The sequence below is a fragment of the Penicillium coprophilum genome, assembly GCF_028826855.1.
Source record: "Penicillium coprophilum strain IBT 35676 chromosome Unknown utg000006l_segment0_segment0, whole genome shotgun sequence".
Classification (NCBI taxonomy): Eukaryota; Fungi; Ascomycota; class Eurotiomycetes; order Eurotiales; family Aspergillaceae; genus Penicillium; species Penicillium coprophilum.
The window spans coordinates 1920592-1943496 of NW_026622725.1; the positions used below are offsets into that span (position 1 = coordinate 1920592).

Genomic DNA, 22905 nt, shown 5'->3' on the forward strand with positions numbered 1-22905 from the left:
AAATTCATTGTTTGAAAGAATAGACCCATATGGATATTGATAAAGGTGAGGCGTATATGTGTTTCAGCAACAGTGACAATTAGCTTCTTGTACAACGAGTGACCACGTGGATGGGACCGTCATTGAGATGCCAGCATTCCAATTACTGTCCAACATCGTCAAGGGCCAGCTGTATTCGCCATGTCTTGGCGTTCCCGGCTTCTACAATGGACTAAGCCAAGACCCAAGACGGACCTGGCAGCACTCATTTCGGAGATCAATTCAGAGATTGATATATCTTAAAACGTAAGTATAAAGTATGGGGTATGAGTAATTATCAGTATTCGAATATACAAGATTGAACGCTTTTTTGTAGGTTATTGTAGGCCCTCTGGAAGTTTGTATGGTAAGCGGCTCTAGGCATAACATTAGACTAATGATGTGTGAGCTATCTTTGATCAATAATGCAAGGTGTTCTCAAACGATGGATCGTAATACCCGAAGGTGCTACAAAGCGATCAAAAATCACTGATGGCTGATGGCTGACATCATGTCCTGGATTTCTGGCTAGGCGAGTGAGTGCGGAATAGATCTTTGCTCCGTAATGCCATGCTTCCTGTGCATAGTCGCATTGAATTGCATGAATCAGCCTCGGAAGTCCGAAGCTGCATTTGCGATGAAGGCTGGGCACCGGGGATCCGACCGAAATCATTGATAAATCCATTAGTCCAAGTACAAAGGAAGTGGCTGTACTTTGTACAACATGCACCCTCCGAGGTAAAAATGAAAGAGATCAAGAAATGCACGATCTACTTGCACCTTCTCTTGTGGGTTAGTCAAGGAACAGTACGCGTTAACAGGTGACAGAGCTTTGTTTTACCGGTGAGCTGATCGTCCCCACACTATGGATATCCTTCCCAAATTGTCTGTGACTTGTATATTGCAGGGTTGGACGTGGTAGAGCATACAAAGGTGCCAAAATGCTGCAGCCCGGGTAGCATGTGATATTGTCATAGGACTGATGTGTTATGTTCATTACTCCAGCAAATTCAAGAAAGAATCTTTGTTCAAGTGAGACCACATGTAGGATTGGCGGATTTACCAGGGTGCCTGACAAACTAGGCCACAATCACCGCCTCGTCGGTTATTTGGACATTTTCAATGCAACCCTACATATTACATCGCCTCTTTGTCATGTTTAGTGGAACAGGGTCCCACACGAAAGCGACTCACTTTGTTGTATCCGTATACGAAGTCAATCGTGATAAAGTGATAAAATGCTGGATGAGATATCCATCACTTGCAACCCCCTAGAAGTAACTGGTCTCCAGGTACCAGGGGAGAATTCAGGAACACAACCAACCGGAATTCAAATGTTCAACGTCTCTCCTCTGATCAGCCACCCGGAAGGGCCAGAGGAGGAAAAAAAGGACGAACTTTGCCATCGGAGGTCCACATGGATGATCCTAGCCCCCCCCCACATAGGGCCAATCGCTAGCCCACGAACAGGGGGATGAACGCCATCGACTTGAAGGACCAACTAGGTTCGCCTACAGGGGGCTTAATGCTATCTGAAACAGACCAATCACTCCATAACCAGGCGACTGGGTCCCCTCGGACAGTGTTTCAGCCCTTACTCCGTACAGGTACTATACCCTACTGCGCAAGGCCCTAAGCCCGCTATTGGACCACTTTTACAGCCACCTCTGAACGTAATTCGATTCCGCTGCGGGCCTCGACTGATCACTTTACCAAACCAGAATGGAACGGTAAAGGGCACAGAGCTACTCGTGAGTACATATAGTTTCCTCTCCCGTCTCTCCATTTCTTTCTCTCGACCGTGCAAGCAGGGCTTCTTCCACAGTTCTTTATCGTCTCTTTGTCGCTTCAATTTCATCGTTTCCCCTCATTTCATCTATCAAAATGTTCTTTCCTTCATTGGTATGTCTATACTTCGCATGGAGAACCGGTGGTCGAGTGCGACATGGTCCACAGCTCCACTCCCAATCAACCACACATTCATGACTAATCTGGCAAAAGATCTTGGCTGCTGGCAGCCTGCCGACTCTCATTCAAGCCATTCCTCATGGCGTGAAGCCCCATCACTCTTTGCACCGTCGCGCCGCTGCCACCTATGCTGTCATGGGAGGTACCGGCGACGCCTCCGACGGATGGCCTTCCATGAGTCAGTGGTCGGAGTACGAGACTCTGTGAGTAGATCAACCAAATGAGATGAGTATAACACCGCGCTAAACAATGAGTTTTGTTTTTCTAGCTGGGGTCTCAACCAAATCCTTATTGCCGCATCATGCGACAACTCTGACGACGAAACAAGCGACATTAACACCAGCATCAAGTCGATTGCCAGCGAAACAGGCATCGACGCTCGATTCATCCTTGCGATTATTATGCAAGAAAGTAAGGGCTGCGTTCGCGTACATTCCACCAATAACGGTGTTCAGAACACTGGTCTCATGCAGAGTCACGCTGGCGAGGGCTCCTGCAACAAGGATGGCAGCATGACAACTCCCTGCCCATCCTCCATGATCAAGCAAATGATCAAAGACGGCACCGCTGGAACCGCCCAGGGTGATGGTCTCAAGCAGTGCTATGAAGCCCAGAGCGGTGCCGAGGCAGCTAAATACTACAAGGCCGCACGCACTTACAACTCTGGCTCCATCGCCTCGTCTGGCAATCTCGGCCAGGGCGGTGCAACCCACTGCTACGCCTCCGATATCGCCAATCGTGTCCGTGGATGGGCCGGCGACATGAGCGAGTGTACCGAAGCTACCATTGGAACCGTTACTAGCGGCGCGGGGTCCGCCCTCGGTGCTGGCGACGAGTCCAGCAGCTCCTCTTCCTCGACCGCTGCTGAGCAGCCCACCGAGACTGCTGAGCCTATTCAGACCTCTTCTGCCCCCCTCGACGCTACTCAACCTATCGAAACATCCACCGCATCCACTGAGACCACCTCTGCGGGTTGGACCCTTCCCACCTGGTTCCCCAACGTGAATGTGCACGTCGCTGCGCCGACCAACACCCCTACCCCATCCTGGACAACCAAGTCCGCGCCAGCCGCGACAACTGCACCAGCGGCCCCCGGCTCACCATCCGCCACAGCCCCTCTCTATCCATACGCCACCTCATCATGCCAGAAGTACTACACTGTCACGCACGGTGATTTCTGTGACAAGCTAACCGAAACTGTCGGAATCTCCTTCCCGAAGCTTCGCAGCTTGAATAGTGGCCTCGACGAGAAATGCTCGGATCTGTGGCTCGGATATCAATACTGTATCAAGGCATAAGTTCGAGCCTTTGATCGATCTACTTTTGGATCTTTTTTACTCTTCTTTCCTCTCTTTAAGGCGGTGCCTTCTTTGTACATAGCATGAGCTTGCTCTGCAAAAATTGGCTGTGGATGATGCTGGCACTCTCCCACGGTCTCTATACGACGAATGACACCAGCGAACACTTTATGACAACAATGAACTTATTTTACCCATTTGGATTTTTCACCCTTCTTTGATCATTGTAGATTATGTCCAGATACACAAAATGACATTTTTCGCAAGCTTCATTCCAAATGGCTAACCCCTATACTTGTAATCGCCAAATTGTCTCTCATGGGACTGCGGCTTTTCTCCATGACTTGCTAAAGAACGTGTATTTCCATGGCTTTTATCGCAGCAGTTCTGTAGCACCACTCGCTAGGACTGTAGCTGTTCTTCTTTCGACACGAGAGATCAAAATACAATCACATGTGATTCCAGTCTCTATAAACAGGAATGTTAGAGTAGCTGTGAAGCTATTTGAAATTCTATCTGCCAATATAGGAATATCCCTCCTCTGCAGTTGATTCAATGCCATATTGCCAAATGTGGCCTTGACTCTGGGGATTCATTGTGCTCTATGTTGGGTACAAAGGAACACAAAGCAACATTAGATTTAGCAATACGGAAGGCATCGGAAAATTTGACAAAGCTATTGTTTGAATGAAAGATCCCATAGTTAAAGAACATAGTCGAAAATCTATCACGGCTGTCTCCGATCTATTATTTAAACAGATCTGATTCCCCTCTACCTGTTCATAATCAGCACTTTACATTCAACAATTCAGCCTACCACACAATTAGCTCAGTTACCAACAGGTTTGCCAAATCATTATCAATATGATGCAGCCAGGTATGTTTAGATATACATACGGGGGATCCCATCTCCCCGAGTGGGAGATGAGTGACCATGAATGCGTTTACTTTGTGACCGTACATTTCGACGAAAGATATCGGACATATTCCAGCAAAAAGCTCATGCGAAGTATGATCCGTCGAATCAAGGAAGGGGAAGCCCAGGTCAGCCTAAAGCCCCTCCATGGCCTCACTCCGCGATGTATCTCAATGCCAGTTTATGGACCCTATGACGCTCCAAACGCCGTCGTTCTCGCGACCGCCAGAGTAGTTGCAGAGACGCGCTTGAATGAAATTGGCCAAGGGTTTGTGGAGATCGACATGGATATTCTTTTTGGCCAACAGGAGAAATAATACGTTTGATTGTTTTTTGAACTTGTTATTTGGCTTGCAAGCGATGAATAAAACCTCGGGCTTTTCTGACGCATTCTTTTTTCCAATATGAAACTGACTGACAGCTTAGTTGATATTAGAGATAAGAACATATGAACATCATCTATAAGCTCTTAGCATAAGAGTGACTCTGTTGAGTAGGTAAGTAGACTTTTCATGCAACGAAGCAATTAGAATCAAATCATTTCAACTGAAGTTCTCCCTTTTCCACAACCAGTCGAATAACCTCTTTATTTAACCCCTCCCAACGAGTGCGTCCCTTGATAAACCAGTAAACAAAAGCAAACAAAGTAGTTGCACCGAAGATTGGTGCCGCATAGTTCATGTTCTCCCCAGTAACCGGTAGAGCTGACGGGAATGCCAACCACACTGTTACCCAAGCGGTATACATCAAAGCGAAGACATTGACCGGAAGCCCCCAAGTGCCCATGTTCCAGTTTCCAAGAGGCGCCACATGTTTCTGGAACCGATTATGCAACATGCAGCTAATAGCAATAAAATATGACACGAAGAGGCCAATCGACCCCAACGCAACAAACGCCCCAAAGGCGGCGCCGTCTGCGATGTTCAAACACGCTAAAATCATGACAACGAGGACTGGAAGCCAAACAGCACGAATTGGAACGTTATGCTTGCGGTCAATCTGCCGTTCTTATTAGCAGATGTTGTGTCATCTTATGTGGCACCGTATCGTACAGGGGATACGTACATAACTAAACCACCGGGGTAGGGCTCCGTCACGGGCCCACGCCCACGTCAATCTTGACACAGACGCTATACTTGCCAGATTGACCGACAGCGAGATAACAAGCAGTCCGCTTACCATTGCAATGGCGGCTTTTACAGACCCGGTGGCTTGTCGGCAGATCTCGATTATCGGAAATCTGGATTTCTGAGCTTCTTCCACCGAGCCCATGGTGAAGAGCATACAGACAACCATTGCGTATGCCAGGATACCGTTGGCGACAACAGTATAGAAGATAGACCTAGGAACAGCTTGCTTTGCTCGGCGGACTTCCTCACTCATGTGTACTGCTCCATCAAATCCTGTTATTTTCAGCGTTATGTCTTTGCTTCCTTGAAGTGTATATCGTGTACGCACCGACAAACCCCCATACAGGGGTGAGCAAAGCTATGTTCCAAGCGGGGAATTCTGCCCAGCCTGAGGTACTTTGCGTGTGTAAAAAGACAAATTCTGGGGTGTGACGGGGGGCTAAAGCCGTGAATACAACCAAAAACACAATCAAAAGGCAGATGTGCAGAATACCAGCCAACATTTCGATCCAAGGAATCAGCCAAAATGTATACATGTTCATGAACGCTTCGACAATGAGCATGCCAACAATGATGAGGGTTATGTGCCATTGCTTTGGCTCGTACTCTGGGTAGTTCACACTCGCTAGGCCCTGGATCATCGTAGCAGTGGTATTGGCAACCCCGGCGAGTATGGAAATCCACGCGAACCAGGTCACCCAACCTGCATAATGTTAGCAGTTATTCAGGATCTCGGTAAATGACACACCCTGCATCCAAGTGATAAATTTCTTCTGACTCGTCGGTGCCAAGTAATGTGTCCAGTGATACTGAGCCCCAGCAATTGGTTGCATCGAAGCCATCTCGGCTAGCGAGGCAGATTGAGCCATTGCACCACATACCACGATCACTATTCCCCAGGCTAAGGCTTCAGGGCCGCCATTTGAGAGAACCGTGCTCAAATTCCTAAGAGTGGCCATGTTGTTAGTCCTGGCGCACAACAAGGGATGAGGCTCTCATACAAAGCCTGAGTTTCCCAGCTCGACAGATAAGTAAGCGAGAAAAAGAATATCTGTGTGAAATTGAATAGTCGCTATATACTGTCTCAGCTAGGTAAACGTATCAACCCAATAAATCGTACCTTGGGCGAAGCCCGCTCCGTGGATTCAGCTTTATGCGGGCGGTCATAGGCATTAGTGACATTTGCATCTTGATCTGGCGCGAATTTTCCAATGCCCATATTTTCCCTTTCTAAGGAGTATATCTCGAGGCGCTCCATTTGTTCTTGCCAGAGAAGAAAGGCAGTTGATGATGGGAAACAAAATACCGGACAAGTCCCGAAAGAAGATCGGAAAAGGAAAAAGCAAAATGAGCGTGGAGGCCATGAATTCCTAAAAAGGATTCAAGGATTGTGCAGAATTCTTGTCTTACGGTGGATTGTTCTTGTCCTGCCTAGATGGGATTGACGTATGCTGCAGCGCCATTCTTCGGCCTACCTTTGGAGATGGGACCAGAAGATGCACGTTTGTGAAACTCCAGATAGACCAATCAGTTACAAGACAGGAATAATTGTGTCTGTGTGCCAAAGGTGGTAGTAAAGATCTAAGAAGGGCCCCTATATAAGGGTACTCGAACAGTAGTATATATCATTCACTGTTCTTTCCTGCTAACCCACATTGTAAACATGACCCTGCTCAAATTATCTCCGACGAGAATTTTTTGACTACCATGTCATCCAGCATAGCGGTTTTCCTGCCGCCACTCTTGCCTGTCACCTATAATGATCGTGGTGCTTGGGTTATTACCGTGAGCACTATTCTACTTATCATCACCGTCCTGGCAATAGCAGTGACAATGATATCTCGCATCCGCGTTTTGCGCAGAATTTCCTGGAGCGATTCCACTCTATTTCTCTGCTGTGTAGGTTGTTTTGCCCTCAATGATCGAAGTTTCTAATCATTCCACTAGGTTATATTTATTCCTCAGACTGTGTGTGTGAATGTGGCTAGCTCCTATGGCATTGGCAAGCACCGAGATTCATTGAGCAATGCTTCATTTGAAAAATACAGCAAGGTCAGATTCTCAAATCGAGCATCATCCCCTGGAAGAATATATTCTAACATAATCAAGACACTCTTTGCTAGCCAACTCCTCGCTGTCCTTGTCTTAGGATGTTCCAAGGCCGCCGTTGCACTTCTGGTCCTATCCTTGCAACCCTTCGAGAAAATATCGCTTGCATGCAAGGTTATTTTGGGCTTGATCGGTACCTGGATCCTGGCTGCACTGATAGCGCTCGGAATACAATGCGATCACCCGCAATCATGGAGCTCTAGCCGTGAGAAATGTGTGAACCAAGAAGCTTTATATATCGCGTTAGGGGGCGTCCACATGTTATTAGATGTAGTAATCATCGGGTTACCAGTGGCTTTACTACATCAAGTCCAGATAATACAGTGGAAGCGCTACCAAATCTCTGCCCTGTTTGGGATGCGGATCCTGTGAGTATGTCTTCATCGTCAACAAGGTTGCCATCTAATCCCATACAGAGTTCTAGCACTGACCATTGCTGGCCTACGCTCCCTCCGGCCACTCTATAACTCTAACCCTCTAGATGAAACATGGGATGCCCTCATGCCAGCCATATGGCTACAATTAATCATCAGCTCCTCAATTATTTGCACATGTATCCCAACCCTCAAACGTGTCCTGGCCGAGCTCCAGACCGGCATGATGGCCGGCGTAGTCTCAGACTTTTTTGAGCAATCCGTCTCTGGTCATACAAACACCGGAGATCAATCAGGATCCAAGTCTGACAGTGCCATTGAGCAAAGATCAGGCTCAGTGTCAGCGTCCCGCCCCCAAATTCGAGGTGAATCGGTCGACCTAGAGCGCGTGGATAGCCAAAAGAACCTGCGCGAAAATGCCATGCGAACGATCGACTACGAGGCCTTTTACGAAGGGCCTGATTCTTCCAGACCCTCATCTTCCCATAGCGATGATCTGAGTACATGTTTACGTGGACCTTGAAGGCAACGGGCGCCAAAAGGTCGATATCTTGTCTGGGAAAGTCGACCTGCTGTGGTAGATATATGTAATTCTTAGACATTGTGTGATGATATACCGAGATTATCATCTCTCCAACTATCTCCCTAACATCGATATATAATTTCTGATTCGTGAGTAGTATGATATATATATTTCCACTCAAGCCAGAAATGAGTCTTACCAACACATCACTGTTCTACAGCGTCCTTCACATGTTTGGTCAAACTCTGGACCCTGCACATTGTACACACAAACATTCTATTAATTGTGTCCCTAACGTATCTTCTCATGACGCTATCCTAGAGTCTTTAACAAACCTGGCAAAAAAAGGACCCCCATGGCTTACTAGTCATGTTGTCAACAAGGGTACAGGGGATGGTAATACGGGCGTCTTCGAAATACCTCCCCTTGACGAATCCAGCTCGTGGTGAAAGATCTACGACCTGACCCTTCCACCCACATTGAACGAATTTCGCCAGGCCAAGTACCCTTTCACCATGCTCAACGAGAACACCATTGCTTCTTGCACAACTCTAAAGCTACCGGGTGATTTGCTAGGTATCACGACCGAGTCAGCATTGGTCTTCTGTGGCCAGGCGAATTTTATCGAGGGCGGTTTGATGCTTACGATTGTCGCTCGGCATAATGTCATAGATATGACTGGCCAAGACTTTATCATCGAATTAATGTCCAAAGCTTGCTACAATGAGCCCTACACAAGCGAGGAACTTGCAGTCAGTAACATGGATCGGAGTGTCGTTCCACTACTGGATGATTTGTACACCCCGGGCCCTGAGCTCGCTCGCCAGATTGTGAAACCCCCATCCAGCGCCAAAGACGTTGTTTCGAAATCTATTGGACACCAAAGTCTACACGGTCTTACATTGAACTATCTGCGGCATAGCTTGGCTCTTTCAAAACTCTTGTCGCGAGTACATTGCCCGCCCCCACGGACTTCGTCTCTGCGGACGATGTTACCAACACTTTTATCTAGCAATTCATCGGCTGCGCCTGGGCTTCTCGTCTGGAGGCGACCTCTAGGGGGATATCTACGCGTGCAGTAGCCATGAGGCAGCGGTTTGGTATTACCCAAGGTCATTGACATACAACACTGACATATTCCAGGACATATCCGAGGAGTCTTTGATAATTGTTGCTGCTGAGCTTCAGTCTCAGCTAGATCCAGAGAAAAATGATGTTATATCCAATACCCACTACATTTCTCCGCCGCTCGGCTGACAGGAGTCACAGGATCAAGCCGTCTTTTACTACCACGATCAATAACTCATCTATAATGCTCAATTCTTGGTTGAGCATTAGTTTTATAGTCTCAATTCTAATCTAGGATTGGCCAATCTCAAAGCTGTTGGGAGACCACACCTCTTGTTGAGAGTTTGGGGTACTTGATGCCTCGATCGGCTAGATGCCCGTTCTGAGAGATTGAGATTGGGAATGGTCAAAGAGAAGGTTACGACGTTCGTTGGGTAAGATATAATAACCTCAGTTTATATCCAGGTACATGCACGTATATCTAAGTACATCTATGTGCATTCAGGCACATCTAGGTACATCCAGGTACATCCAGGTACATCCAGGTACATCCAGGTACATTCAGGTACAATCCATGTACCTAGTTCAAGGTATACAGGTCGATCGCTTTCTCCGCATTCCGCATTTGGGAGCTCCTTTCTTCATTTCTCCTTTCGATTCTTTCTACTCTATTCTTTCTACTGAACTCCTTCTACCATATCTACTCTTTCTATTCTTCCGACGCTTGCTGACAGTTTACTCGATTCTTCCAATCGTCTTATCTAAACTCATCATGGGTGGGGAAGTTCCCTTTCGCCCCGCTCCTCCAGCTTTACCCCAGTTAGCTGAACGCCCGGTCGGTCAACGCATCAAGAAGATATATACCGATCGCCTAAATCAGTTCACATCGAAGGGCCAATATGAAGGCCAAAATCTGGTCTCAAAGTACTACGAAGCCACAAATTCGGACGAAGATCATGTCAAACTCTCTGTTTACTCGGTCCCGGACCTGCAGCGACCGACCTTCAGAGAGATAATCTCTCAGGAATTCAAGCCTACCCAAATAGGTGCCTCTTTTGGCCCCAGTTGGTCCACACATTGGTTCAAGATTCACCTCACAGTGCCTGAGGACATGCTCCAGCGGGAGCATCTAGAGTTTCACTGGGATGCCAACAACGAAGGCCTGATCTGGACAGAGGATGGTCAGCCGCTGCAGGGCTTGACCGGAGGCGGAGAACGGACCGAGTTTATTCTTCCCAGGGACTGGTGCGATGGAAATAAACATACTTTCTACATTGAAATGGCTTGCAATGGCATGTTTGGTAATGCTCCTGGTGGCGATTCGATCCAGCCACCAAATCCCGACAAATACTTCACGCTCACCACGGCGCGAATTACGGCGGTAAACCTAGCTGCCAGGGCGCTGTACTATGATTTCTGGATAATTGGGGATGCCGCCCGGGAATTTCCAGGCGAGTCATGGGAGTCGCATGAGGCCAATGTCGTGGCCAATTCTATGATTGATGCCTTCATTGCCGGTAATGGAAGCAATGAGTCTATTCACGAGGCGCGCAAGATTGCTAGGAAATACCTCGGCGACAAGGTGGATTCGTCCGAGGTTTACAACACAGACACGCAGCCAATAGTCTATGCCATTGGCCATTGTCACATTGATACTTGTTGGCTGTGGCCTTGGGCTGAGACTAAGCGCAAGGTAGCACGGTCATGGTCTAATCAATGTGACCTGATGGAACGATACCCTGAGCACCGCTTTGCTTGTTCTCAGGCTCAACAGTTCAAATGGCTGAAACAGTATTACCCATCCGTATTTGATCGTGTGAAGCGCTGGGTAAAGAAGGGCAACTTCCAGCCTATCGGTGGAAGCTGGGTCGAACACGACACGAATATGCCAAGTGGAGAATCGCTTGTCAGGCAGTTTTTGTATGGACAACGATTCTTCGAGGCTAACTTTGGTAAGCGAAGCACAACTTTCTGGCTGCCAGATACCTTCGGATATTCTACCCAAATCCCTCAGATATGTCGCTTGGCTGGAATGAGCCGCTTCTTTACCCAGAAGCTCAGCTGGAACAACATCAACAATTTCCCTCACACTACGTTTCAATGGGTTGCGCTTGATGGCAGCCAAGTTATGTGCCACATGGCTCCTTCCGAAACCTACACTGCTGAAGCGCATTTCGGTGATGTGAAGCGCAGTGTCACTCAACACAAGTCTCTAGACACGGACAAGTCATCCCTGCTTGTATTTGGAAAAGGCGACGGAGGTGGTGGCCCGACATTTGGACACCTCGAAAAACTACGTCGCTGCCGTGGTCTCAGTGATCAGGTCGGCTCATTGCCCAGGGTGAAAATGGGCGAGTCAGTAGATGACTTCTTTGCAAAGTTGGAGGCAAAAGCTGCCTCTGGCACTGATTTCGCTACCTGGTACGGTGAGCTTTACTTTGAGTTGCATCGAGGAACATACACCACGCAAGCAAACAATAAGCGCAATAATCGCAAGTCCGAGTTTTTGCTGCGTGAGATCGAGCTTCTTGCGACCTTTGCCACCATCAGTACTTCCGATGATGGATATCGGTATCCCAAGAGAGAGATTGACGAGATGTGGGAAGGGACTCTCCTTTGCCAGTTCCATGATTGCTTGCCGGGTAGCTCCATCGAGATGTGCTATGACGATTCAGATAAGTTGTATGCCGAAATTTTTGAGACAGGAGCCAAGCTGCGAAAGAATGCCCTTGAAGCTTTAGGGCTCACTGGTACCACTATGGGTGAAGAATTCATGGCCCTCAACACCTTGCCATGGCCCCGATCGGAAGTCGTTGTGGTTCCTCCAGCAGTGGCCGCATACAACAGATCCAGATACGCCGTGGCTGATGGCCCAACTGGAGTGATGCAATTCCACCCAGCTGACTTCAAAACCACCAATTCAGCGACCGTGACCGAGGTCAAACCTGGCGCTTTCCGCCTAGAGAACGGCAAGCTCAGGGTTGATGTTCAGGACGGGGTTATCACATCCTTGTACGATGTGGAAGCCGAAAGAGAGATCGTCGCAAAAAACTGCAAGGCGGGCCAGCTAGTCATCTTCGACGACAAGCCTCTTTACTGGCAAGCATGGGATGTCGAGGTGTTCCACATTGAGTCACGAAAGGAGTTGCCTGGGGGTAAAACGACCATTGTAGAAAACGACCCGCATCGCGTGAGTGTCATGACTGAGATACAGATCAGCGGCAAGAGCTGGGTCAAGACCACAATCAGTCTGTCAGCGTCCACATCCGATGAGCCCTCATACGTGGAAATAGAAAGCGAGGTGGAATGGCAAGAGACAATGAAATTCCTCAAGGTCGAGTTCCCAGTTGATATCACCAACACCGAAGCATCCTATGAGACCCAGTATGGTATCGTTAGGCGCCCGACCCATTATAACACAAGGTATGCACCCGACCTTTGACACACTTCACAGGAATACTAACTACTCTGCAGTTGGGACATGGCTAAGTTTGAAGTCTGCTGCCACAAATGGGCCGACCTCTCTGAGAACGGCTACGGAGTCTCCATCTTGAATGACTCTAAATATGGCTTCGCAACATGCGGTAACCTCATGCGCCTTTCGCTGCTTCGTGCCCCCAAGGCACCAGACGCCCACGCTGACATGGGCCGCCACCACATTCGCTATGCAATTCTTCCTCACGCTGGTGCTCTTGATGCCCGAACGATCCGTGCAGGCTTCAATTTCAACAACCCACTTGTCGTTGAAAAGGCCGGCCCTAGAGCATCTGCTTCCAATGCCCTATTCAAATGTCTGTCTATCAAGGGCGCGCCGTCCTTGATACTGGATGTTGTCAAGCGTGGCGAAGATGATGCTGATGTTTCGTGGGATGGTGCTCCTACCCGTGCGGGAAGGAGTGTCATTCTGCGTGTCTATGAATCACTTGGCGGTAAGGCTCGTGGTACTATCGAGACCACTCTGCCTGTGAAGAATGCTTTCAAATGCAATATTCTTGAAGATAATGAGGATCCAGGACTGGAGATTGAGACTGAAGATAGTCGTTCGGCGATCAAGATTGAGTTGAGGGCGTTTGAGGTCGCTACGTATCGACTGCAGCTTTGACCGCGAGGAACGTATTTGAATGGTAGGCTTGAACCAAGCCCAGGGAATATTGCGAGGCACCCATTGTATGTACCTAGCTTGTGTCGCATTCAATCGGAGGCAATGAAATAATTGATGTATCCGACAAACGCTGTAGTCTTTATAAGTTCGTGATTTACATGATATCGCATCGTAGGTGTAACAAGACTGATAAATCCCATTCCCATTTTCCCGCTACGCCATAACACGACTCCTCCCAGGACTCGTGTGAAAAAACAGACCAACCAACTCCTAAATCGAGAAAAAGCCAAGCAGATGCAAGACGGGCCCAGAATGTAAAAGCAGAATCTCACAAGATGAAGACTCAGTCTCTCCCGTAGCTGATCTTCAACCGCTTAACAGAAGGCTTGTCCTCGTCAGAAATATCCTCAGTTTGGTTCTTGCCTTTCGTATTCTTCGACCCGCCAGTCGCCTTCTTCTTATTCTTTGAGCCATTCGGGTTCTTCATCCCGCTAGCAGAAACAGAGGCGGACAGCGGGTCAATCTTCATAGACATGCCGTTTCCACCAGTCGTAGATGTCGGTGTTGCTGCGTGGGAAGGCGTTGTTTGCACAGAGGAGGGACCGGGGGAATCCTGAAGACACATCGATAATCGTTAGTCCCCAGTTCATATCAAAAAGGCCATTATCTCAGCACGCAAGGCCAGTATTTCTCTTTCGGGTCGGTTCTGCATACCAACATGTAGCTCGCCGAGCTCCGCGAGAAAACTCGATCCGATTCCGTCACCTGCGCCTTTCGCCTCGACCCAGCCATGCTGCCGCCCAGACCCAGTCCCGCAGCGCCGAGACTCGACCCGTTCGCGGAACCCTTGATATAGTTGTCAAAGCCCTTGATGATGTTTCCAGCGGTGGTTTCTTCTAGGTATGATTGTTCGAAGCGGAAGATTTGGTCTTCAAGTTGAGACTATGGGAGAAAAATATGTGAGCAGCACATCACGGTAGAACAAGTGACACATCCATTGGGGGGATATTGCGAGATGATCCAAGAGTTGATAATATTATACATGCTCGCACGGCCAAAGAACAAAATCCCGGAGAGGTAACAATGTCCAGTCCCTAGAATATGAGAACGCGCGAGATTGCACTCACCATGCTCTTATCCATTAATCGCTTCTTCTGTAATGTGTCCCTCAGCTCGCGACGCAGTTTCTCGTAGTATGGTAGCCCGCGATTCGCGGCATTCGGGTCCGCAGGCGCATTTGGTGCCCCTGCTGTTGCACCTGCTGTGGGCGCCGCAGCTCCGGTGTTCGTAGGCGCAGTGGCTGGCGCCGGTGCAGTGTCTGCCATTATTGTGGGGTGGAGCGCAATTGAAAACAATAATTATTTCAGGTCGAAGCTGCGTGTCGCATGCGCGGAATGGACGAAATGAGGTTGAAATTGAGGTTGAAGTTGTATTAGTGCATAGGCAATGATCGCGTTTGGGATCGAGAGAGTTAAAGCCGTTTGGAGACCTTATCGGTTTGTCCTGTTTGCACTCCCCTCTCTTAATTGTCGTGATCTTTGTCTCCTCATACCCTTGCATCTTACGAGTATACTGTCATTTGGTTTGTTCTTGAGACACAAGAGTCTCTTATTACTGTTTTTGTCATATCTATATACTATTAAAGATGGACCACTCGATACATATGGCCATGGGTCACGGTGACATGGGTCACGGCGATATGGATATGGGTGGGAAATGCAATATGAACGTGAGATATAGCCTTTGGTGATAGTTCGATCGTGATTTACCTCGGACTGATCTCGAATATTGTATTGTAGATGCTGTTCACCTGGTCCTCCGAGAATTTGTGCATTATCTTCCGCAGCTGGCGTGTCACCGGTCCCTTCTCCTTCCTCTTGTCCCTCATCGCTATCGTTATCCTTACTGCAGGCTATGAGGGAATACGATCGGCGACTCGAAAATACGAGGCTTCCCATGCACAGCGGTTAAGTTCATTTGTGAGCCCTTCTGCCACTACTGGGGGTAAGTGACTTTTTTTTTCCGTCGGTCAAGGTACAATGTCAAGGATACTATGTTTCCAACAAGTCCTGTGATGTTTTCGTTTCATATTGGAGACATGATAGGGATATGGTATACAGTTAATAAGCAAGCTTCTTATTGATGCCTTGGCTCTCTGCAGACGCTGAGGTCGCCGACCCTATCATTGCCAACGGCCTGGCGGACGCAATCCATCACACTCACAACGAAAGCTCATCACTACTTGTAGGACGTGACAACAGAGGGGCATTGGTTCGCAAGGGCAAGCTTACCCTGGCAGCTTTGTATGCTGTTCAGGTGTTTTATAGCTTCTTCATCATGTAAGTTCCTCCCAGCCAACACCTTGGCCAATATCTGGTTTACTGACTGGGTGGTCTAGGCTTCTCTTCATGACGTATAATGGGCAGGTCATGATAGCAGTTGCAGTGGGCGCGTTCGTGGGGTACTTGGCTTTCTCCGAGGGGGCCCCAGCCTCGAAGACGATCGCGTGTCATTAAAGGATACAATCCGGGCATTGGCGGAATTGCAGATTTAGAGACAAGCATGGAAAGCAATGACAACTATGTCGAAATTTGAACTGGTTCTGGTACTGAAATTGATGGGTTTGGAAGCTCTTTCCGGTGGGAAATGGTGCTGGTTGGTGGTGGCGACCTCATTGTTTTGTGATTCCATCAGCCTCTCCATATTGCAGTAATAGTTCATGGAACCTCAACATCACTTCCATCATCGCCAAATCCAAAACTGAATCCACCTCCTTCGGCGTTTCCTCCATCAGGGGCGTCCTCTGTTTTGCCATGAACAATATCTTCCCATTTGCGCTTCTTGCCTTCGCTCTTCTTCTGCAACTCGTCCCAAGCTTGCTCCAGTAGATCGGGATATGACTCGCGCATACCGGCCATAAACCGCTCACATGGGTTAGCCACGTTTTTCCGGAACCCAGAAACCTGGTCCGGCTTGTTAGACAAGAAATCTAAGGCGGCGCCGAGATGGCCTCGAGGAACAAAGTTCTGTGTAATGGCGATCGACGGCTCCAGATTCACGACCAAATGCCACCAACCAGATGGAACGTGTAATATCTCACCCTCGCCGCAGATCCCTTCTACACAGCCCGGAGTCCGGCGTGCCTCAGCATGGAAGCCCAGTAGCCATTCGGAAATACTCAGTGGAGAAGTCACCTCGCTTTGGTCATCTGAAACAAAAACACCAGGAGGCGGGGGCTGTTTCTTGCTGGATGGGAACATAATCCAATATTTGGGGCCTCGAAGCACAGCGTTCCAAGCACTGGTTGCATTGGGGTCTTTGTGAAACTTGCTGCCGGATCGCTCGGGCCCAATAATCAACCACTGATGGTCAGGGCGGTCGTCACCAAGCACGGAAAAGAAGTCTTCAGCGAAGCACGCTGGGGGCCAGTACGAGGCGTCGGGTGTGGTTTCTGGAGACCCGACGGACAGTCCCATCTTGGATACGAAGGACCTGTCGAATAGGTACAGCGGGCTCTCGTCAGAGTTGTCTGCCATGTAGTCACCATAAGTGCGCATGGCCCAGTCCACGGCTTCGGCACGGAATTTGGTCTTTCCGTATCGGGCGAGTAGTGACCCGACAGTCCAGTTTTTGTATGCTGGCCAGGCTTTGACGGGCTCAGTTAAAATGAATGGTCGGTCAGTCCAATTTGCTTGGAATTCCTCCGGTGAGAGGTCTCGAAGTCGTGCGATCTGGTTCCGCCCCGGGATCTTGGAGACATAGGGGTCAAGCGCGATATGTGCGCAGTTGAAAGGCCGGTATAAAGAATCAGAGAACAGCTGGGAACAGTCGATCATAGGCACCTTGGAGGCGGGAATATTGAGATATGTTGACCGCCATGTCCCTCGCCATGTGAAATCTTCTCTTGGGTCACTGCAACCAGATTTAGTATGAGTATTATTTGTGTTCATTATGACAATTATTATATTATGAATAAGTAGGTGCAAGACTCAGGAGCAAAACATGACTTAGATCTACATAGTTCAACTGGATCTGCAGTGCAGGCTTGTGGCTTACCGAACAAACAGCGCCTTCCACAGTTCTTCAGCCCGGGTGAATGCATAGAAAGCCTTGCATGTCCGCCCGATTCTTAAGAGGCTTGGCCCATCGAAGCCTTCCAACAATAGCAAGATTAGTTCGTCCGGCAGATGTTGAAAGGTCCCTATGGCGTTGCGAAGACTCCAGGTAGCCAACAAAGCATTGCCACTTGGTTTCACACCCAGTGGGTGAGAGGGGATAGCGTCCCTTGTGATCTCTGCATCCTGTGGTGGGGGATAACTCGGTAACGTTGTGATGTCAGGCATGATCTGAGATTAGCACTTTTAGGGCTTCAAAGAGTCCTTTTAGAGGTGACTTGGGCCTAAATGAGAGGTAGTTCACCAAGTAAATGGGAACAAGAGATTGAGAATTGACAGAGTCAAAGACACTGAATATAGCAGCGATTTGCAACACACCAACCAATTTAAAAATCAAATATAGTCACCCAGAGGATGTTTTCATGTTCGTCTCGCCCACTCTAACCTCGCTTGGGCTTGGACACACCCAAACCAGGCAAGCGGTGAAATATTGCCCCGTAAAAAAAAAAAAAAAGCGTAGCAAATGGCGCCGCAGTTGTGGCCATTCGATTTTTTCGCTTTTCTTCTCTTCCTCTTCCCACCCCATTTGTGAATTTCACATCCAACCATTTTTCCAACCTTTCCTAGTATCCTATAAAAGACTCTTTAATAAAGAGTCTGAGGTACTAGAAGTCAACTTTCCCACGCAGCGAACCTCCACAAGTTCGCTAAAACTACCCCACCACACCGATCACAGCCAACGCCTGTGATCCTTTTATCAAACCGCAAATATGGCTGACAAGGGTCTTGAGGATCTTGCCGAGGGTATGTGTTATAATCCCGCCACTTTTCTATCAATCACCCGTCACTTTGCTCTTGCTGGAACTCGCGATCGCGATCGCATTCAGTCTTTGAGTGGCGTCAGATAGGGGAGGTGTTGAGAAGATAGAGGCTAATTTCAATTTTCTTCAACAGGGCAGATCGAGTCTAACTACGATGAGGTTACCGACTCCTTCGACGCTATGGACTTGAAGCCCGAGCTGCTTCGCGGTATGTACCCCTTCGTCTTATCAGGTGGGGGGTTTGGGAAAAAAATACTGACAGTGGGATTTCAGGTGTCTACGCTTACGGTTTCGAGCGTCCTTCCGCCATTCAGCAGCGTGCCATCATGCCCATCATCAAGGGTGAGTCTTGTTTCATTCCGAAATCAATCTTGAAAATTTGCGCCTAACCTTCGAGGTCAGGTAACGATGTTATCGCCCAGGCTCAGTCCGGTACCGGTAAGACCGCTACCTTCTCCATCTCCGCCCTGCAGAAGATCGATCCCGAGGTCAAGGCCTGCCAGGCCCTGATCCTTGCTCCCACCCGTGAGTTGGCTCAGCAGATCCAGAAGGTCGTTGTTGCCATTGGTGACTTCATGTCCCTTGACTGCCACGCCTGTATCGGTGGTACCAACGTCCGTGAGGATATGAACGCTCTCCGCGCCGGTCCCCAGGTCGTCGTCGGTACCCCCGGCCGTGTCCACGACATGATTCAGCGCCGTGTTCTGTCCACCACTGCCATGAAGCTCTTCATCCTCGACGAGGCCGATGAGATGCTTTCAGTAAGTCACTGTAAATGACATTATGTGTGTCAATCGGCCCTAACTTTCTTTTCTTTTCTAGCGTGGTTTCACCGAGCAGATCTACGACATCTTCCAGCTGCTTCCCCAGTCTACCCAGGTCACTCTGCTCTCCGCTACCATGCCCCAGGACGTCCTTGAGGTCACCACCAAGTTCATGCGCGACCCCGTCCGTATCCTTGTCAAGAAGCAGGAACTCACCCTTGAGGGTATCAAGCAGTTCTACATTGCTGTTGAGAAGGAGGAGTGGAAGCTCGACACCCTCTCCGATCTCTACGAGACCGTCACCATTACCCAGGCTGTCATCTTCTGCAACACCCGCCGAAAGGTCGACTGGCTCACCGACAAGCTCACTGCCCGTGATTTCACCGTCTCCGCTATGCACGGTGACATGGAGCAGGGCCAGCGTGATGTTATCATGAAGGAGTTCCGTTCCGGTTCTTCCCGTGTCTTGATCGCCACTGATCTTTTGGCCCGTGGTATCGATGTCCAGCAGGTTTCCCTGGTCATCAACTACGATCTTCCCGCCAACCGCGAGAACTACATTCACCGTATCGGTCGTGGTGGTCGTTTCGGTCGTAAGGGTGTTGCCATCAACTTCGTCACCGCCGACGATGTTCGCATGCTCCGCGAGATCGAGCAGTTCTACTCCACCCAGGTTGAGGAGATGCCCATGAACGTGGCTGACCTCATCTAAACACCCTAACTCTTGACGTCTTGATGCGGTTTATGATCGCAGAATCTGCGTTAAAAGTGGCTTTCTGCGTTTCCGCCTGCAGTGTGCCGGGGACGTGACTGGGGCTATGCCTATGCATATTGAGTTGACAAGTCGACGCCTCGGCTGTCTCCCCGGCCCTTGCTATGGTTTCCTTTGTCTTGCACTAACGGAGATGAGACATGTTTGCGTTCACCTCTTGCTACTCCGTTTTATCTTTTTATTTTATGCATTTCCCTTTGTTTTCCCCTCGTCTGTATCTAGCTCGCTCTTGTTGGTTAAGGATGCTACCTCTTCTCGTACTTAATCAATAGATCGGGCCAAAATGTGACTTGTTCCTCAGGGCGTTGTCCTTGAACGATATTTAAATACGTATTCATTCTCTTGTGTAGATATACGGTGCAGCTATCACCAGATCCCACTGGCTTGTTCGATACTTATCGTCTGAACTCTTTCGTATTATCTTCTTCGCCCTGGCAAGCTTGACTGGACCAGGATATCCCAAGCGCAATTCAAGGCCCCTTGGCAGCCGCTGAGCTTCCACATTGAGACCCGGATATTTGTCCTCGATAGCCCAAGACTTCGTCAAGCATTGGAGACTGAATTCTTACTTTCTGAGGCCCCAAATACTTGACACCTCAAACGATATCGTCGCCCATCGGTCCCGACCAGCGACCGCATGTTCAAACCTCCTAGGCCCCGAGGTTGTCATCCAGGCCTTGTCTGGAAATCACTAGCTCTCCTGAGTCTCGGGAGCGCATATGTCAAGGCTTCGAACCTTTCAGCTGCGAATATCCTCGAATTTGTCAATTCCGAGTCTGGCAAATATTTATTTGTGCCTTACTCACTAGATTAGTCACTTTACCTGTCTTCTAACACTATTGAATCGCCGGAACACGTTCCGATGCTCGGACGAACAAACCGATGGCTGTGGCTTGATATGGAAAATGGAAACTCAAGTAGTGTTGACCGAATATCATTTCTCAAATACCGAAAATCCGATTCAAGAAACATATGGTGATGCTTGGTTCTGACTTCGAAATATATATATCGTGAGCTCTATGTGTAATAGCCGAGATAACCATTGGATTTTGCGGTACAAGGTATAACGCATATAGATATGTATCTTTGTTCATCTCTTTTCTCATAGTATACAGAGTGGGTAAAGATACAAGCGGTCGCAGGAACGTCGGCGTAGAAAGCCGCCAGTCTGTGGAGTTCTCCGCATCTTTCGGAGAACACCCGAACCTCTGATTAACCCTCGACTTCTTTCTTCAATTGTTTTTCTTTCTCAATCGCATAGCTTCAATTCTTCTCAAAATGGCTTCCATCCGCGCCAACTGCCGCAAGATTATGTGTATCGGCCGTAACTATGCGTAAGTCCCCCTCTCCGGGCAATTCCCCTCGAGAGTTCCGACAGCCGCCTTTCTCTCTCCCTGCGCCATAATTGCTGACATGGACTGATACAGCGATCACATTACCGAGCTCAACAACGCAGCCCCAAAGCAGCCGTTCTTTTTCCTCAAGCCCCCTTCATCCATCCTCCTCCCTGGCTCGGGTCCTGTCCTCCGCCCCAAGGGTGTCAGTCTGCACTATGAAGTCGAACTCGGTCTGCTGATCGGCAAGACCGTGCGCGATCTCGATCCCAACGATGAGAAGGCGGCATTGGACGCGATTCAGAGTGAGTACAGCATGCAACCCGGATTTGAATGGGCATATCGCACTGTGCAACCCAGCGGTGGGCCCACGGACATGGGCTCGAAACAGGAAGTCGCTAATCAAACCTCTGGCGGAAATAGGCTATATCCTCGCCATTGATATGACAGCTCGCAATGTGCAAGATGAGGCAAAGAAGAAGGGCCTTCCCTGGTCCATCGCCAAGGGCTTCGACACCTTCCTCCCCATATCGCAGGAAATCGCCAAGTCGCGCATCCCTAACCCGCACGACGCATTCCTGCGCCTTAGCGTTGGCAATAACGAGCGTCAGGCTGACTCGACCAGTCTTATGCTGTATCGCATTCCGCAGCAGCTGGCGCAGATCTCGCGCGTGATGACGCTTGAGAAGGGTGATATCGTCCTGACCGGTACGCCCAAGGGTGTTGGGCAGGTCAAAGCAGGCGATGTTATGAGAGCGTCGATTGAGGTTGATGGAAAGGAGATTGAGGAGGGACGGATTGAGGTTGAGGTGCAGGATCGGGAGGGTCGGTATGAGTTCAAGGAGACTTAAATTTCTTTGGGTATTGTATATTTTGACTTATAGAGCCTAGAGGTATATATGGTGAAATGGCCATCTAGAGATTCAAAAAAAAAGCCACTTGAATTAAGGGCTACAATAGATCGAGGATACATCCAGGAGGTAAACATAAATAAAGAACAATATAATAAATTCAGCCTTGGATACTCCGTACAGCATCCATATCAGTATCTTCATTTGAGCTCTGGAGTCCAGATTTAAAATGGGCCCCTTAGTAAGTCTGCCAAGACATTGCAATATTTGGCTTGGAGTTGAACATCAATTGCTCTTCCAACTCAAGCATCAGACCCATCAACATGCAAGTCGCAGAGATTCTTTCGGATATCAATTCCCTCCGCGTCTGCGTAAGTATCATTTCTTCAAAAGGCTGCCCCACTATGACAATGCGTCCAAGCCGTATGTTGGGCAAGGGACAGTACTCTAGACAATATAACAATGCTGACAATGGACAGGGCCACAATGAGGCCCTGGCACTTGTGAATGTGCAGAAAAATATTACAGGCTCAGATTCAGCTGAGCCTGATAGCGCATTAGCAGAGAAGAGCCCGGCAGGCGACAAGGTCGATCTTCGTCGTGCAAAGGAGCTTGTTGAGCTACACTATGAGGTGAAAGCGAGACATGCCAACGGGGCAGTCGATGATGAGCTGAGTCAAGCCCGGCAAGATGTTAAGCGAGTTCTGACAGAGCTGTCGACCGTTTGATCACAGTCACTGGG

The 22905-nt window shown here is 48.8% G+C and overlaps 12 protein-coding genes across 12 annotated transcripts; 9 read left to right on the forward strand and 3 right to left on the reverse strand.

Annotated features, from left to right (window-relative positions):
- Nucleotides 1-1902: 1902 nt before the first annotated feature.
- N7500_009684 (LysM peptidoglycan-binding domain-containing protein) lies at nucleotides 1903-3284 on the forward strand (the record flags this gene model as incomplete). Its single annotated transcript, XM_056680823.1, has 3 exons — nucleotides 1903-1920; nucleotides 2020-2189; nucleotides 2255-3284. The coding sequence occupies 3 exons, from the start codon at nucleotides 1903-1905 to the stop codon at nucleotides 3282-3284; spliced, it is 1218 nt and encodes a 405-aa protein (XP_056528205.1).
- A 604-nt stretch (nucleotides 3285-3888) lies between these two features.
- Nucleotides 3889-4517, forward strand: N7500_009685 (uncharacterized protein; the record flags this gene model as incomplete). Its single annotated transcript, XM_056680824.1, has 2 exons — nucleotides 3889-3895; nucleotides 4162-4517. The coding sequence occupies 2 exons, from the start codon at nucleotides 3889-3891 to the stop codon at nucleotides 4515-4517; spliced, it is 363 nt and encodes a 120-aa protein (XP_056528206.1).
- A 220-nt stretch (nucleotides 4518-4737) lies between these two features.
- On the reverse strand, nucleotides 4738-6588 carry N7500_009686 (uncharacterized protein; the record flags this gene model as incomplete). Its single annotated transcript, XM_056680825.1, has 6 exons — nucleotides 4738-5199; nucleotides 5266-5603; nucleotides 5659-6033; nucleotides 6079-6275; nucleotides 6332-6402; nucleotides 6451-6588. The coding sequence occupies 6 exons, from the start codon at nucleotides 6586-6588 to the stop codon at nucleotides 4738-4740; spliced, it is 1581 nt and encodes a 526-aa protein (XP_056528207.1).
- Nucleotides 6589-7037: 449 nt separating this feature from the next.
- N7500_009687 (uncharacterized protein) lies at nucleotides 7038-8336 on the forward strand (the record flags this gene model as incomplete). The annotated part of the gene is made up of 4 exons (XM_056680826.1): nucleotides 7038-7229; nucleotides 7278-7382; nucleotides 7440-7807; nucleotides 7856-8336. 4 exons carry the CDS (start codon nucleotides 7038-7040, stop codon nucleotides 8334-8336), a joined length of 1146 nt encoding a protein of 381 aa, XP_056528208.1.
- A 515-nt stretch (nucleotides 8337-8851) lies between these two features.
- On the forward strand, nucleotides 8852-9593 carry N7500_009688 (uncharacterized protein; the record flags this gene model as incomplete). Its single annotated transcript, XM_056680827.1, has 2 exons — nucleotides 8852-9327; nucleotides 9416-9593. The coding sequence occupies 2 exons, from the start codon at nucleotides 8852-8854 to the stop codon at nucleotides 9591-9593; spliced, it is 654 nt and encodes a 217-aa protein (XP_056528209.1).
- A 583-nt stretch (nucleotides 9594-10176) lies between these two features.
- ams1 (alpha-mannosidase) lies at nucleotides 10177-13506 on the forward strand (the record flags this gene model as incomplete). Its single annotated transcript, XM_056680828.1, has 2 exons — nucleotides 10177-12827; nucleotides 12879-13506. The coding sequence occupies 2 exons, from the start codon at nucleotides 10177-10179 to the stop codon at nucleotides 13504-13506; spliced, it is 3279 nt and encodes a 1092-aa protein (XP_056528210.1).
- A 343-nt stretch (nucleotides 13507-13849) lies between these two features.
- Nucleotides 13850-14831, reverse strand: N7500_009690 (chromatin modification-related protein EAF6/MEAF6; the record flags this gene model as incomplete). Its single annotated transcript, XM_056680829.1, has 3 exons — nucleotides 13850-14119; nucleotides 14221-14448; nucleotides 14634-14831. 3 exons carry the CDS (start codon nucleotides 14829-14831, stop codon nucleotides 13850-13852), a joined length of 696 nt encoding a protein of 231 aa, XP_056528211.1.
- A 320-nt stretch (nucleotides 14832-15151) lies between these two features.
- Nucleotides 15152-16022, forward strand: N7500_009691 (low-affinity Cu transporter; the record flags this gene model as incomplete). The annotated part of the gene is made up of 4 exons (XM_056680830.1): nucleotides 15152-15235; nucleotides 15306-15510; nucleotides 15668-15845; nucleotides 15905-16022. The coding sequence occupies 4 exons, from the start codon at nucleotides 15152-15154 to the stop codon at nucleotides 16020-16022; spliced, it is 585 nt and encodes a 194-aa protein (XP_056528212.1).
- Nucleotides 16023-16223: 201 nt separating this feature from the next.
- N7500_009692 (putative F-box and JmjC domain protein) lies at nucleotides 16224-17849 on the reverse strand (the record flags this gene model as incomplete). Its single annotated transcript, XM_056680831.1, has 2 exons — nucleotides 16224-17418; nucleotides 17563-17849. 2 exons carry the CDS (start codon nucleotides 17847-17849, stop codon nucleotides 16224-16226), a joined length of 1482 nt encoding a protein of 493 aa, XP_056528213.1.
- Nucleotides 17850-18391: 542 nt separating this feature from the next.
- Nucleotides 18392-19918, forward strand: tif1 (putative eukaryotic translation initiation factor 4; the record flags this gene model as incomplete). Its single annotated transcript, XM_056680832.1, has 5 exons — nucleotides 18392-18425; nucleotides 18576-18650; nucleotides 18716-18784; nucleotides 18845-19203; nucleotides 19265-19918. The coding sequence occupies 5 exons, from the start codon at nucleotides 18392-18394 to the stop codon at nucleotides 19916-19918; spliced, it is 1191 nt and encodes a 396-aa protein (XP_056528214.1).
- Nucleotides 19919-21256: 1338 nt separating this feature from the next.
- Nucleotides 21257-22163, forward strand: N7500_009694 (fumarylacetoacetate hydrolase family protein; the record flags this gene model as incomplete). Its single annotated transcript, XM_056680833.1, has 3 exons — nucleotides 21257-21312; nucleotides 21406-21617; nucleotides 21673-22163. 3 exons carry the CDS (start codon nucleotides 21257-21259, stop codon nucleotides 22161-22163), a joined length of 759 nt encoding a protein of 252 aa, XP_056528215.1.
- A 323-nt stretch (nucleotides 22164-22486) lies between these two features.
- On the forward strand, nucleotides 22487-22891 carry N7500_009695 (uncharacterized protein; the record flags this gene model as incomplete). Its single annotated transcript, XM_056680834.1, has 2 exons — nucleotides 22487-22534; nucleotides 22643-22891. The coding sequence occupies 2 exons, from the start codon at nucleotides 22487-22489 to the stop codon at nucleotides 22889-22891; spliced, it is 297 nt and encodes a 98-aa protein (XP_056528216.1).
- Nucleotides 22892-22905: the final 14 nt, after the last annotated feature.